The sequence below is a fragment of the Bombus terrestris genome, chromosome 5, assembly GCF_910591885.1.
Source record: "Bombus terrestris chromosome 5, iyBomTerr1.2, whole genome shotgun sequence".
In the NCBI taxonomy this organism is placed as follows: Eukaryota; Metazoa; Arthropoda; class Insecta; order Hymenoptera; family Apidae; genus Bombus; species Bombus terrestris.
In genome coordinates, this window is record NC_063273.1 from 5231067 (window position 1) to 5248028 (window position 16962).

General features: G+C 42.4%; 1 protein-coding gene across 4 annotated transcripts in view; it reads left to right on the forward strand.

The window, feature by feature from the left end:
- Positions 1-16962, forward strand: part of LOC100643569 (nephrin) — a 99775-nt gene that overhangs the window by 74994 nt on the left and 7819 nt on the right. For all 4 annotated transcript variants that reach the window (XR_007224202.1, XM_012308772.3, XM_048406196.1 and 1 more), the window contains one exon: positions 14250-14380. Coding sequence is in view for 3 of the 4 variants with exons in the window: in XM_012308772.3 (XP_012164162.1) it covers positions 14250-14380 (131 nt within the window). In the remaining variant the exon portion in view is untranslated. The remainder of the gene's footprint in view (positions 1-14249; positions 14381-16962) is intronic.

Below are 16962 nucleotides of genomic sequence, written 5' to 3' on the forward strand. Positions count from 1 at the left end.
TACATTTCTCGAGATCGTTATCACCTTTCGTTATTCAGGTTTAGCAACTTGCGAATATTCTCCACGATAAATCTGCCGATACAGATTATACGGAAATAGTAAAGTACATAAAATACATTACTAAAAGATATTTCATCCGAACAGCGATATTTGTGAACGATAACGAAATGGAAGTTGCATAATAAAGGTTCGTTCACTGCTGTCCATCGTATGTCATAGAAAATTAAATATCTATCAAACGACGAAAAGGAACAATTTATGCAAAAATGCAGCAATTAGCGCAATGGATATAACGTGTTTCGTCAAAAGACGTCTTTTACTCTTTGCGATACATTATTCCCGGTCGGCAACCATTTCGAATATTAAACAGAAAAAATTCGTACACGATCTGAACGCGGAGTAGTTGATAAAGTGATCGATGAATAAGCAAAAAGTTCGAGATGGGATCACGTCCAGTCGCAATCCGATCTTTCGATTCTTTTTAGTTGTGGGAAGCATCGGCTGATATCCAAATATCTGCTTTGCATATTTTTCTATCGACTCGGCCTCCGATAGAAATTTCCCAACAATGAATACCATCTCTGGCAGTGGAATCTCGAGAATGGAGACTACAAATGTATCGCGATACCTCGCATGTTTGCCGGGTTTTGGGTGTATGTAGAAAGAGTATATTTTTTTACGAAACATAGTGTGTCGCATACTTAATTTTCTTCCTCGCGACTATTAACGTTCGTTCAGGAAAAAAGTTCTATGCAGACGTTCGCTTAAATAAGTCGACCGCGGCGCCTCAATTTCCACGATTTTTACGCTATCGTAAGAGGCAAATACAACGTCTGACATTAGCAGCTCTTGCGCTTAAAATGAAAACTGCCTCGTACCTAGTGAATTTTTAATTCCATGATAAACATAATCTCGCACAACTGGTTTAAAAGTCAACGTTATGTGCGCGTTATATTCACGTTCCTCGACCGAAGCAATTTCCAGCTGCGTGTCCAGGATCCCCGAATCCCCGCCGATTGTCAAGCGGCCAAAGGCTATCCGAAAGTGTCGTCCCGCTTGAAAAGTAATTTCTGGCCGAGCCGGTCGGATATATTTCGGGTGTCGCGCGAAACCGTAAAAATTTAATGCTCGTCTAGCTCGAAATCCGTGAAAAAGAACTGTCGCTGTCACAAACCATTCCATTAAAACGAGAATAGTTGATACCGATGAATTTGAAAGCCGAAAACAAACACAAGAGAACACGAGAAGCAATCTCGACAACACGCGAGATTTCGACCGTGCGAATGAAAAATCCGATGCGACCGGTTGACGAGAAGCAGCGATTGTCGATGTCTAATTCAGCTGATAAACTACCGTGGCAAGAACACGACCAGATGGTAATCCGCCCAAGCTATCGTTATATTCCTCTAATCGAGGAATGCAAATTCAACTAGCTTGATAATCCAATGGTACGGCTACGATGACGCGACCGCGGTCTCGCGAAAATATTGCCCTGAAATTCGAACCGATCGCTACGGTCGCTCATCAATCACGTTTATCACGATCTCGCTCCGATTTTTCTTTCCCCTGGGCGGTTTTTCATTCCTTCTTGTCAACGCCACGTCGAACAAATACCGGCCGACAAGAAATCAATAAGCGGACAAACGACAAGAGGACGAGCAATAATATATTCGAAATGAAAACCTCAAACGAGAAACATTCGATCAACGAATTTTAGAGGCAAGCTTCGACGTACGACTTTTCGCTGCATCGCGATCGACCAGACGTCGATGTAGCGAAGCCCGTGGTTAAACGCGAAACCAAATTAAACTTCGGCTGCGTGATCATTTCTTTTATCGTTTCATTAGCGTGTTGTTCGAGTATTAGGTCATAGTCGGGTCCTTTGATTTTCCAACGTTTGGGAGAAAAGTTTCGAAAGAATACATAGATATAGTATTTAAGTATTAAACGCATTTTTTATACTTTTAAACATATAACGCGTTCCGGTCCAATTTTAATCTAAAACGTATAAGAAAAATTGATACGATACCGATTATTAATCTGTTCTGAAATGAAATGCCATTTGCATTGTGCTTATCAGCTAACCTATCATTTGCTCTAGATTGACGCAAATAAATTGAATTAAACGCGATCGAACGAAACCTCATTTAATCGACTGGTACGTAGGAAAGAGAATTCACTGACCCCGCTTTAACCGGTCAATTTCTGTATGAAAAAGTATTTTCGATGACCGCTTTAATAATCATCCAAACGAATTACGGTTCGATTATCTCGAAATGAACAAAGCGTTAGGCAACGATTCACGATCGATCGGATTCTCTAATTCCGCGATTCAGCCAAACAGAATTACGGTTCGCGGAACGAACGACTAAAGTTTATTGTAAAAGATGTGCAAATTCGGACGGAATCGTGCGCGTAAATACCGAGGTCGGCCATTTAGCCGAACGAAACGACGCAACGCGACGATTCGAATAGAGAGCGTCCAATCGGGCAAGTCGTAAGCAAACGTGACTCGTACCGGCATGCTACGCCGAATCCAACACAAACGTCCAACCTTCCAATTCCAATCCGAGAATCGACAACAAATCCAACGTTTTTTTCAACTACTGGGCTTTCTTCGTTCGAACATTTCGCCGAGATGAGAAAGAAAAAAAAACGAAATGAAAGATCTGTCGTCGCTCGAGAATGAGCGATAAAATTTCTTTGACATTTACCCAGCCCAAGAAGTGTGTACGTACGAGTCGTCGAGCGATTTCGACGATGAATTTGAGAATCGTAAAACAAGGCATCCACTGGAAAAGGGAAACTCCTGTAGATTCCTTTAATTTAATAAATTTCAGTTCGGAATCGGGAAAAACCGAAAGAGATAAAAAGTAAGAGCTCAAGGAGAAACGGTGGTGCGCCAAACAAAGGTGGCATTTTCTCTTAGGAAGACAAAGATTCCATCCGATCTTTATCGTTCTCTCCTGGTAACTTGCGTGTCGAAATGCCGGCTGCCACTACTTCAGCTATCGCGACTGCTAAATTGCGCGCGACGGTTAGCAACAACGATATAACGCGGTTATAAAATTGGGCGAGTGATGTCTAAACGAGATGCTTGACGAGTGAATCGACAGACACGCGAAAAAGCGAATATCGAACGAGATAGAAAATTACTGCGATTCTCGCGTATTATGGTGTCGATCGGCGCCGCTATTCGATACTTTAATTTGCAATCTGCTGACTGCTACGACTGCTGAATATTATACATTACATTACTCGTTGATTTACGTGAAGAAACTAGCAAGGCGATGATCATCGTGTGGAAATGAAGGAACGAAAAGGAATACAATCTTCGGTGTCTCTCATGATGCGACAGTGTGTTGAATTCCAAAGGCAATTTAAAGCATTTCTGATAAATATTTAACTCGACTCTGCACACCGAGCCATTTCGTTTCAAGTACGATTATCGCTAAAAACTCAAGCTAAAGTGTCTTTTAAAGGCGAAATTATGCGAGAACCATGCGCCTAGATTCTTAAGCTAAAACGTACAATTCTCCGTTTCTCTGAACAAAACCTGCCGCATTTGCAATGTTTCTGTCGTTTTATACTTATCTATAAAGCAAGTACATATACTACGAACGAGTCGTAGTATCCTTTACCAAATTGTTTGAATTGAATTGCTGAAACTACAGATGCCAAGACCAAAGAAATCTTAACAAGTGCAATACGAGTTCGCAGTATTACATATGGGATTCGCAAATTCAGAATTAACCAGCGAGAATAAATAGCGATGTAAGACCGTTTGAAGCTAAATGACTTGGGATTGCGAGGATAAAGATTCAACGATTCAAGCAGTTGAGGGCAATGAATAACGCTATAAATAATCTTAAACAGAAACGGCAAATCCGCCACGATTTTCCTTGATTCAAGAGATCCGTAGTAGCAAGGACATAATTGGATGTAATCGTGCTCAGTAATAGGCATACTCAAACTCAACTTATAAGCCACAAACCTAGTAAATCCATGCTACATCCTCTCAGCGAGCTGTTTATATTTTAACTGGTTGGCGAGTGATTTCGTCGATTAAATATTCGGGCTACTTTGCTTTCGATCACGGAAGAACGGTGTATTCACCTTGGAGAGATATCTGCTAATCACGGAGTAATCTTGGAACCGTCTGTCGCGTGGATGTGCGGTCAATATGCGTTACTAAACGTCGGGAGGTAAACAACGCATGTTGCAGAGTGTGCTCGAGCGCATCTCAGCATTTCCATACATATGCATGCGAATACGAGTATGCGCGCGTGTCCCTTGCATCGATGTACATACGCGGACGTCCACAGAGCAGGCAAGTAGCAGTGATGAATGAGGAAACGGAGCTGCTAGTCGGAGGGAGCAGCCATGCCGCTGACTATAGAGGGTTTCCGAACTCGCAAGGAGCTTCAGGGGTATAGCTGACGCGCGTCTCTTGAAATATATTACGACAGCCAAGCTGGGCGGTGGTTGTCAGCCACGACAAATTCCTTCGACATTCCTTGCTCCTTCCATCGGTACTTACCCCCTTCTCGGGTAGCCGTTCCTTTCTAAGTGCTCCCTCTTTCACCAGACTCTTTCCATTTTCTGTAAGGGATTAACCCAACGATCTGGACAGGAGTTATTGTGTTTCGGATCCAAAGCTGGCAACGAGCTGCTTCGTGCAGTTAAGATATACCTACTGTTATGTATTTCACTTAGAAAACTAAGATCTTTCTCCGGGAATTCCGACGATTTCGTGCATAAAGTTCTTTACTTATCATCCTGTTTATTTTTCTAGAATCGAACGGTGCGAACCCATTGTTTCTTGCTCTTCTTTCAACGCGTTAAATAGAATTAAACTCGAAGGTATTCGGCGTATGTGTTATCTAGATATACGACAAATACGACGAACGGAGGAGAAAACAGTAGATTTGCAACAGCTCGTTCAATCGACGCGTCCCGACGAAGGATGGATCCATCGACGAGATTTAAATGGATACGGAATAATTGTTTCAACCCGAGAAAATAGAATATTGCTCCCTATTTCTCCATCCTATCTTGGAAAAAAGAAGGACGATTCTGGAGCTGATTCCACTGATTTTGAAATTTTATTTTAAAACGCGTTAAACTATCTATCGTATAACTCGTGCTTAGTGCTATCCACGAATAAACAATCTCTGACTCGAATAACTGTGCACAAACATAACGTGGCTGATACGCGTGTTGGTTCACGAAAGAGTATTTCCCCTTTGAGATACGAAAGTGGAAGGGACAAGACATTCTAATGATGACAACGCGTAGAAATACGGCTCGTTAAAAGCATTGTCAGCATAATTAATGTACAGCGCATGATTTGATGCGACTTGCGCACAGGAACGACGATTATTAGCGATCTAATGCGTAATATTCGATTGTCGTGATTACTACTAGAATGTAAATGTTTTAGTGTAGATGCTTGTTACGCGTAGTTCGTACCCCCGTAAATCAATAGCCTCGATATCGTTAAAAGCGATGACGCGTGTACGAAGCGGCTACATTTTTAATTTGCGATAAAAAATGATGAACGAGATCAGCTCGCTTTAGGAAAAGATAAACGGTTACAGCAGAAAAACGTGCAAAAAAATTACATGCCAAATATATTGGCAAAAATATAGGATTATGAGCAACGACGATCCTCCTGTTGCTTGAAAAATATCGAAACTCTGAATAAAAATCGGAAGATACGGAAACTTTACGATACCTCTCGTATGTACTCGAAAGCGAAATTTCTAAGATTACACAAAAATATAAAAAGGCGTTTCACATATTATTATACGTATATCTAAATTACATGCAATTTCATCCTGCAGGCATTTATTTTCATTGTACGTTTATTACATATCTGTATTTCGTTGCATTTTTGATAAAATTCGATTCTCAAAAGCTTGAAACGAATACCCTGTGAAATCGTATTCGCGCAATGGTATATAAAACTTTTAAAAAATTTCGCAAAAATTGAGGAGCATATTATTAAGTGCAACACTGGAGACCGAAATGCTATATCTCACAACTTCTCCGTGGCTTCTTTCCCAGCTCGCATGTTAATTGCCTTAATTACTTGAGGGAGACTGCATTCTCTCTCGAGAAACTATAACGAATTCCGGGAAAACTCTTATGAATATTTACGAATAGTTTATTTGTGGACTGAATTTCGATCTTCTGCTAACGCCCGAATCAACTACTCTCCGGTTCTTCCTTTCTATTTCTGTCCCCCTCTCTCTGTCCCTCTTTCTCTGTCCCTTACGATATGTGTACCTCGAGCAAGATCTTTAAAGTTCTATTCGTTATTGGTCGTGTAGTCGATTTACATACTTGGAAATTCGTCGTTGAAAGTTTACGAGAGGATAACGATCTTATTCAATGGTTAGAAGTGAATGTATGGCAACTTCGGAGATCGTTTTCAGCGTGACGTTCTGCACCGAACTTGCGAGGATTGGTAATAAAAAAACATGGAGAGAATGAAACCTCGAAGAACTACCGGAAAGTCTGACAATTCCGACAGACGAAATCGGTCGATAAATTCGGTGAATGATGGATTATTCGATACAGCCAGTTCAACGAATATCCAGAGAGACAAAAGTCTATTTTACGATCGATGGAAGGTAAAGGAAACGCTACAAAAAATTGCGATACATCTATTATGGAGATCGCATGTGACAAATTCAATCATCTTATACGTGGATGTGTCTCGTACGTTTGAACTGGTCTTTCAAAGTACAAATCCGAGAATTCGATTTACGATTTCATCGTAGCCCAATATTTTTCATAAATAAACAATAAAACGTCACTGTATGGAAGTTCCCTCTGACCATTTTTCATTGTCTTCCGATTCATTCGTCCTAATAAATCTTCCGATTGAGAATTGTAAAGCCACCAACGTACACCATGGTAAATATCTCGATACTCTGTCGATTACGACTACAATACAATGGAACGTTAGCTCTGAATATCCCTGCCACGAACTTGGCTTGGTGGTCTCTTGGTTTTGTTTATAGTTGTTGCACCATGACGCTATAACTGTACGCCACTTTTGTTCACACACAGTCAGCAACGTCATTACGAATGCTTTTACGGAAATGCGTAAAATCGATCGATACGAGCTTCCCATATCCTCGGTCGTCCACCTCACCCCTTCTTTGTCTACACGCTTTATCACGTTCCGCCATTCACTTCCATCATCGAATGACGATCCTGTTGCCAGCCGCAAAGCGAAACAACCATCCCTGCTTTGACGTTGATCGAATTATTTACTCAACATGTTTTCAAGGTACTCTTCACGCTGGTTTCTGCGCTTCATTCCGTTCAAGGATTCTTTGCATCCAACGAAATGGGAAAAGACCGAAGGCATATGCGTAAAGCAGCTTTCCCAACAATTGAGCGGTTTCAAGGAAAAGACCAAAGAACGGATGAAAACTCATCGAGAACAGTCGAGAGATCGAAATAACAACACGGAAATTTAATAAACTGCAAATGTCAGTATATCTCGCGACAAGTATAAAACACGCCTGGCTGGCCGCACTTGAATAGGAGAGAAATTTGACAGGTGCTACAGTACCGGAAGTTCTCTTGTCGGGAAGTAACTTTACGGGACTTTCACGAGGCATCCGATGTAGCGTTTTACAAGCAATAAGAACGACTAGGTAGCTTTTAGGCTTGATACTACGATCTCAAGATGACTTCTTGATGTCTCTGCTCGTATCGCTCGTAAGTACCGTCCAAAGTGGTAAGTTTATTTTAGCTCAAGAATCTCTGCTGTCTAGTAGCGAGAGCAAGAGTTAGAGGCTACCGCAAAACGTATGCTATAAAAACTACAAGTTTTCTACATTCTTCATGCTCTTACAACTTGGTAAATTCCCCATTATCTGCTGACTAGATAATCCCGCGCGTAAATAATCGTTTCTAAAATCCGCTTTATTTAGCAACTGATTAAGGAGAAAGGCGATAAATCGAGCGCGTAAATTGTGCAGAAATATCGATAATGGTGTAAACAGAAATTAGAATTTAACGACAGCTACGTTGCTAGTAAGTTGTCCGAGGATCTTAGAAATACGTTTACATTGGTACTGCTTTTCCATCGTGATTAATTAATTAATTAATGCATAGTTCGTAAACGATATCTGTCGAATCGTTATCTGCACCAATGCGGCTCGTTGCAAATCTGCTACCTGGTTTGGCAATTTTGCGGTCCGAGCTTGCTCGTGCTTCGACTTCGTAGTATCGATATTGCGGTCGAGTGGCCAATTTACGAATACCTACGAATCTAGTGATTTACGACCGATAGTACCGAGGGCCAAAGCAGTAACCCAAACCAACGTAACTCGTCCAGATAATCCAACCTGCCGGACAAGAACTTACAGGAAGTGCTCAACTTTCGATGAACAAAAAGAAAACGGATTTAACAAGATCATTGCGATCCACCGGTTAGAATTTACTCTTATATCCAATCATAACGATCCACCAAAGGCAAACAGGAAAATTAACTATATTCTCCCGGGTATTATGTGTATAATCCAAATCCAATACGTCTTCGGCCTTCGAAATATAACTTGGAAAAATATTACCTGATCGTCGTTCGTTAACGTATTTGCTTACACGATTTACTCGCTTCTTCATCTCTTGTTCGAAAGTTACCCGATCATTCGTTCCAGCTTGCTTCTATCGTAACTTGTTACTTCTATAACAAGGAACGTTAATTAACTTCGTCTACGAGCAAGCTTCGTTAAAATCTGAACGAAACTAAAAATACAATCTTTCCCTCTGCAGCTCCATATTTGAATCTCTGAAATTCAGAATTCTTGAATTTACAAGTTTCGAATTTTCGAACATGCCAATTGCAAATTTAAAAAGTGTTGAGTTCACGGTTGAAACGTAATCATTTCAGCCGGTAACTGTACCGTAAAAGAAGAAATGTTGAAACCCCACGTTGACGTCGTCGAGGACGAGAATGCCGACTAGGAACGATAAATCGTGGCATTGTCTCCGTACGTTGAAAAGCCATTATCGAATCCCATTATTCGCACAGCTAAATGGCTTCGTTTCGGATCGTCCCGCTATCTGACGATTCGATACCTGCAAAATACCGCCGAGGAAATTTCGCGTTCCCTGAATCGTTAAGCTTCGCCGTTCACCCCGATCGACCAAACTCTAAATTCCGACTCTGTCAATTTCACGATATCGGCGGACATTAACGGCCTGCGTTCCTAGTGCAACCGAGATTCGAAATTTAATTAAAATTCATAGTATCGTTGCCGAGAACAGCAATATTTTCATTTTACAATCTTCTCAAATGAAAGAGCGCGATTCACGCTGCTTTCATTTCTCCCAATGACTGTTCAAGGTGGAGGCAATCTCTACGTCACGTCGGTACGTGTAGTCGAATCGAATTTCGTTAAAGAATTCCACTTAATTCGAGAATTCTAAAAACGCTACTAATTCGACAGATGTCGCACTGTGCTTGCGTAACTAATAGACGTGCCTAGACCAATTCCATACGTATTGCAAAGTTTCAAAAGTTTCATAGGAGGTTCTATGCGTGCCATGACCGATGAGATGACTGATGGCTCGGCCGTAACGAACCACGAAGCGTCAACAGGGAACCGGGCATCATTCTAGATATGTGGCGGCACTCGACAACAAATACCGTCACTCGACGCTAACTAATAACGGACAACGGTAGCGCGGTGGTTAGCGCCTTAGGTTACGAACGTTCGGGATCCGGCTTCAAATCCCGGCGCCCGTAATCCGATTTTTCTTCTACGCGTCAAAAATGGAAGAAAAACAGCAGTACCCCATCAACGACATCTACATCCAACAGTTACAACAATTATCATGGGCAACACATAACCACCTCAAATTGATGACCTCGACGTGAGGGTGATGATGCCCATACCTCACGACACCTCACTTCCGATCGACGCGCAAGCAGATGACACAGAATACGAGATGATGACCAAGCCAGGAGTGATGTGGCCACTGCAAAGTTCATGGGCATCACCCACCACCATCACGTCGGGACCCCCAACTTGAAGTGGTATATGTGTTGTTCGTGATAATTGTTGTAGCTGTTGGATGTAGATGTCGCTGATGGGGTATTGCTGTTTTTCTTCCATTTTTGATGCGTAGAAGAAAAATCGGACTACGGGCGCCGGGAATCGAACCCGAGTTCCGAACGTTCGTAACATAAGGCGCTAACCACCGCGCTACCGTGTCCGTTGCTTAGTTAGTGTCGAGTGAAGGTATTTGTTATCGAGTGCCGCCACAGATAGAAAAAGTAACGAGCGTAATGACCGATGCTTCGCGTCTATGTGCATATACGCAACTTCATTTATAATCCAAAACTCCGCGTTAATACTTTGATGAAACAACATCTTTTTAAAATCGGTGCATAAACTATGGTGCAATTTTCTACGAGTCTCGAGTTAGAAATTTACGGCTGAGACGGTCAGAAGACGACCCAATTAACCAAGACAACTACATGGATTACGTTGGTTTTTATGTACCGTACCGTAATGACGCGTTCCAAAAGCACTGGAGCCGTTAAAGCACGGCTTTAAAACCCATGCTTACATTGCACGCGAGTATCTTCTTTAACGCGTTGCATTTTGCTCGTGTACGTTACTCTCTATTCACCGTTCCGCCAGGTGGATTTTAATCGAATGTTGTTTAATTAATGCAGGAAGTCAAGTAGAACAGATGCGAACAAATACATATTTCAAGAAGATTCACCGGTGAAATCTCCTCGTTTGGCAGCCCGATTCAACTTGATACTTTCTGCCGATGACCTGCGATCCTTCCACTCGTCGACACTCGGCCGACACGTAATCTTCCCCTACGGGATAGAGTCTTAAGGAAAGACAGAATTTTTCTTTCTTTGCGAATCGATTCGATCCGATTCGAACCATTGAAACATTCTCCGTTTTCTTAAGATCATCTCGACGCAAAGAAATTCAATATCGTGCCTCGTTCTAATCGATCCGTAACCATCTAGGCTTCGACGCGATATTACAATTTATTTATTTATTTTTTTTTTTTCATCGAACGAAAACGAAAGAACCGTACCATACAAAATTACACTCGTTGTTATCAGTGGAATATCAGCAATTTCGTCGGCGGCTGGTTTCCACACGTTTTCCGAGGATCACGAGAGGATCCGTTGGATCTGCAGGACACGTAGTCTCGGTCTAGCTTTCATGGCCACGTACCCATTCCCGATCGGATAACGCGTGTTCCATCGAGCAGACTTTTCGAAAATTTCACAAAGCACACTAAGGCGCCAATATCAATCAGATTCATCGCGTGATGAGACAACCGAGCAACCAAGAGAATTCCGGTCGACGGTATCAAGTCCATCCATCGGCGAACGCTGCAGAATTCATATCGCGAAGTGACCTCTCGTACAGGCCGATAGTTCGGGACCAATCCGTGCCTGTCTGCCCGCGTCCTATCTCGCATTTTTGTTTTCTTCTTTCATTCGAGCGGTTGCTTCTTCTCATCTCTCGTTTCGTTATAGGTAAGGCGAGTGTAACATGCGAAACGTTACTCACGACTCTCGACATTTAGCAAAGGAAATAGAGGAAATGTAAATGCGTATGTACGTATAATATTCGCAATCGCAACAATTACAATACCCACGAAACTTTACAGAATAACTCGTCGCATCAACTGTTGCTAAACTTCTCCCTCCGAGAATTCGTCCAGGACGCTTCTTCGAGTCTCTCTCGATGACATTCGGCCCGTTGTTTATTCGGGAGGCTAAAAGAGCAAAACTGTGTCAGCCACGAATACATGCATGTAACCACGGTATATATCATTGGCACGATCGAAACTTTGGATCAAACACACGCGACGACCAGCAACTTTGTCTGCATTTCGTCCGATACATCGATTTGTCTACGATATGAACGATCTATTTCACTTCTTTGAAACGCGTTTACTACTCTCCGCGTTTCTTATGTCTCTTCTTCCCTTCTTCGACTTTACTTCTCTCGCTGCGAAATCCTATTTCCCTTCAGTTCCTTGCACATACTCTTTATCAGAACGTTTCGTCTGGCACCGGCTTTGATGAATCGAATCCGGCCAAGAGGAACCTTCGCAAACTCTGCAGGGTGTTAAGACGAATAATGACTACATTTCGAGTGCCAAGCTTGCCTCTGTGACAGCCGTTTGCAATAAACCATTGTCTTTACTTTCTCTCTCTCTCTCTCTCTCTCTCTCTCTCTCTTCCTTCTCTCGTTCTCTCTGCCTCGCATCTTCAATATCTAGCCAATAAAAACGAGAGAAGCGTAAAACGTGGCAAACTCTTGGCGTCGAAACTACCGAAGATGTCGTTGGTGGACGCATCTAAAGCCGCGCATGCAGCAACTCGTACGAAAACCACATCTCTGTATTCTTTCGATTGTACGTTATAATCCCTTTACAATCGTAGCTTGGATTAAAATTAAACCTCCGAGAATAGATCGATCCTGTCATTACGTAGGATCAAACAAATAAATACGAGTATTAATTTTGAAAAGAGAATGACAAGCGGGAATAACGGATTTCAATTTTACGCCATCAGTTTTCATAGTCTGTCGACAAAAATATGACGAAATATTTTTATCCGCAAAAATACGCATAATCGCGGCTTATCGTGTCACCCGGAATAACCAACCACCACGTTACATCTGTCTCGTATAAAATCAATGATATCGCAATAAAAATGTAACTTTTGTTATTTGATTCTCTGTAAAATCCCAAGGCTTCGTTATACTTGAAAATATACAGTCGCAACGACATCAGGTAACTTTTCGACAACGCTCGTTCACTCCAAGCAAGTAATTGAGAAGGGAGATAACAATTTCGGATTCCCTTCGTTTGTTCTCTAATTGCGCGTGTCATCAAAGGACGGTCACTGTCGTAGAGTTGACTTTTTTGCGCTCACGTAAACGAACCCTGCTCAATGAATTTCCGTAAGATACGTGTGCTTAATGAAAATTAACCCGAGACTGGCCTCGTAGTTCGTTTACGATAGAACCACGCGGGTTGAATTTGCGTAACAAGCAACGCGTTACGTACACCTGGCTGTGTTTTTTATGTTATCCAACTATACCTACATATACGTACGTACGTTCGTAGCGGATAAAAAAATTGTACGCGATTATAAGAATAATTCGAACTATTAGCTCTACCCCTGTGATCATTATGATTCGAGCTATAGTTGAGTGACGGCTCGTTCGGAGTAACCGCAACCAAATAGGTGCATTTGTTTAATGGGTACACGACCGATTCTCTCCGGGACTGTAGAGACACGGAACAAGATTCGCGGAACCAAGATTAGCGTAAACTTTAAATGCGTGGTTGTGCACACGTCGTTCGTAGAGGATGTCAGAGTTATATGCATCTGCACGTATTCTGTGAATCTGAAATCGTGCTGCTGGAGCTGCGACACTGAAGTACATATTGTGTCTCGCCGCGTGTATGCGTAAGGTAAATGCATGCGAAACAGCTTCCTACAAGCGCGCCGATCTACGATTTATTACATGACCGAATTACTGATCACGTGAAAGATATAAGACGTCGTCGGCTCGTTGCTTCTAGTCCCGTAGTTTCTTCCAATCGATATTAAACTTTCTCGTTGAACCGTTGGTATTCCTAAAAAAAGAATAAAATATTCACAAGATGCGCGTACATGAATTTTCGATAAATCATCGCCGAAGGAAGAAGATGAAAATGATCTTCTTTGATATTTACTACGTTCGTTACTGTCGTACCCTCGATATGCGCCCATCAACATGGTAGAACCGATTAAGCGCAGTATCGATGCATGCGGGGAATCGTGAGTCACGCAAAGTTCAATAACGGTTTTCATCGAGCTGGGAACTACGCGCGATAAAACGTTTCCCGTAATTCGAGTGTGACGTTATTAACTACGCGGTAGTTTCGAGTTTCGATTCCGCTCCGGCGCGACTCGATGTTCACTTGGACGTATTTCGCGTGAACGAAAATGCAAATTTCATTAAACGAGCCCCGCTAATGCCCGAATATTATTGCACTGTGGCTTCGATGAACTCTTGATTTATAAATACCATAGCGACAGATGCGCGACAAACGTAGATTTTCAGTTACCATGGTTGCGGTTGCGATCAATCGCTCTCTTCTTTCTTTGCGATGATCTCGAAAAAAGATAACCGTTCCAATTTTCGTTTCACTCTAACGTTCACGTTCCTGTTTTTTAGTTGCCCCTGTCGTCGCTCTGAAGATGGGCTCCTCGTTGAATCCAAAGAACATCAAGGAAGGCGACGACGTTTACTTCGAGTGCAACGTTAGGGCGAATCCTAGAGCTTACAGATTGACATGGTTTCACGAGGTACGTCCAAACAATCGTTGTTTCTCGTTCTTGCGTTATTACATCCGCGATATTCTCCAGAGAGGAAACCGAAAAAGCTAAGAAACTCGTGAACTTGACGACGGTCCGCCAAGACTTTGATTGTTCGCTCGAGAACGTACACTTCGAGCTGCGCTGCCGTGCCAAAAATAAAAACAAAGAGTCGAGAAATATTGTAAAAAAGCTATTCGATGAATCGACACGGAAGTGAAATTAAACCGATCGACAGAAAGTACTCTTCGCATTTGCTTTCTATGGTGTTGTCGTAAAAAGGCGATATGTATGCGAGAACGTAAAACAACGCAATAATTTTGTCGCGCAATAAAGTTTGTAAAATCGAGAGGATCGTGGTATAACGGAAGGCAAAAGAATGACCCGACCTACAGTTCGAATAGAAATGTCGGATACGTTGTTGGTCCTAGTTTGCATACGGAGTGACGCGTAAATTCGTAGCGACGCGACGCAACGTTACGTGTTAAAGCGTGTGTAAGTAACGCGTCGAGAGGAAACATGGCCGCAAGAAAGCGACGCGACGGCGCTTATGCGGCCTGGCCGTTCCTTTTCGTCTTGACTCGCGAAAAATATCCTGAAAAACTCGTGACTCGCACCTGGAAAGCTCGGGCGTTATCTCCGGTCACTCGAGGATCGTCGAGTTAAGCCTCTTAAGGGGGATTATGCTTTCCATCATTTTCTCTGCCGGGTCGGAGCTTTCCCAAGAGGTCGGCGAATCCTGGAAGCATCGTACTAAACCCCTCCCTTCCGACGACGGCATTTCGAGCTTGCGACGCCAGTTCCGGTGATCTCGCGCGAGCCTGTTTGCGTCGAACGTCGAGAACCACGCGGAATTAAACTAAATAGGAAAACTAACTGTGTCGGATCAACCAGTCACGCTAATCCTTGTCAAAGTCGACTGCACGATATTTCTCGAGTCGTTTTTTCTGCCGTTTCTCTGTTAAAGCAAAAGAAAGAGGAAAGAGAGGAAAAGAAACTCTCTGACGCGTGCGATATCGCGATCCTGTTCCGCTCGTCTAAAGAACAATTTTTTATTTGAAGAAGTAAGTTAAGAGAATCCGTGACCAGTATGAAAACAGAAATTTCTTAAAAATATACCAAATATTCGTTTTACTCGCGTGTAATTTCGAAACATGACGATACTCGAAGTAATACGACTTCCTAATTTAACGTTACGCGTGCGGTTCTCCCTTAATATTCTCGAACACTAATAGCAAGAATTACGATCGAATGAACTCGGATAATCGAAAGTTCGTGAAGTCGGATAACAGAGGGAAAAAGTTTTAATAATAGGACGTCTTTCCAAGGAATATGATTCAATGCTGGGTCGAAGAAGAAAGTAAGAGAAAAATTCGGTGAATAAGTAACAGAGTTTAAAAGTCTCGGAAAAGAGTTTTCGTCGGAGAAGAATACTCGCGAATGGCAATGATAATTTCAAACGTCTCGAAGCGTTCGGGCTCCGTATGTGCATTCGTGTGCACTCTGTCGAAATTATTGTAAATTTACGAGCTGCCGTTGTCACTTCCCGTCCATTCGGTAACCCTCCACCCTCGCACAGTCCGAAAACCAAACCAATAAATTGCCCACGAATCACCGGGCAGAACCGGTTTACCAATCCGTAAAAATGTTCGCGTAAAAACGTCCGTGCGATGAAAATTTCCCATCGAATGAACGACACGTATCTAGCATTGCCGCAAGTGTTATCAAAATTTCAGACTTTTCATCAAAATATTCGATGGACGCGACAAAAGCTTTTATCTGACGTCGAAAATACAAGCACGGTTATAAGCCCTCGTTGGAATTAACAACGCCTCGAGTTCCCAACGTAAAAGTGTGAATCAGCCATCTACATAAATACACCGCGCTTCTGCGAACAACGCTCGCGATCTGCAATCGATTTACGCTCATCTTTTCAAGAGGAAATTGAGAAAGAAGAGAGACGCGAAACCTGACTAGTTCGGATGTTGATCGGATGTGCGTGCTTCTCATTGTCAGTGATATGTTCAACGGCAGATCAGACCGAGCTGTGATGCGCGGCTGAAACTAAATCCGTCGGACGTGTTATACCAAGGCAAACCTTCCACCGATTTACCTATGCTACATTGCGGTGTGATGCTCGTATTATCGCAATGCTACGCGTTAAATGTCATTACGCGCACAATGTCACCGCACGTTACCGTGCTTGTTCCGCGATGACTTTTCATCGGTCGGTCGCAGTAACATCGCGTCGTGAAACGAACGATAGCGACGTTTCTAGACTTTCCTAAAGCCACATTTTGAAAATAACGTTAACCATGTTTTTTTTTTATTTACTACGTTCACAGTATACGCGAGTTTCACAGGTGTCAAACTCAACAATATTTGATCGTGTTTCATGTATATATGCATGCGTGTATGTATGTGTACAAATATGTAACTTCATAAAGTCGATCGGTATACTGCGTATCCTCGCTGGATCTAAATAACAAGGGCGCGATATACGCGATTTTTTAAAATCATTTCCATGTTTCTTAAACCCGAATTCTCTTAAATGGATTTGAAAAATTCCCATA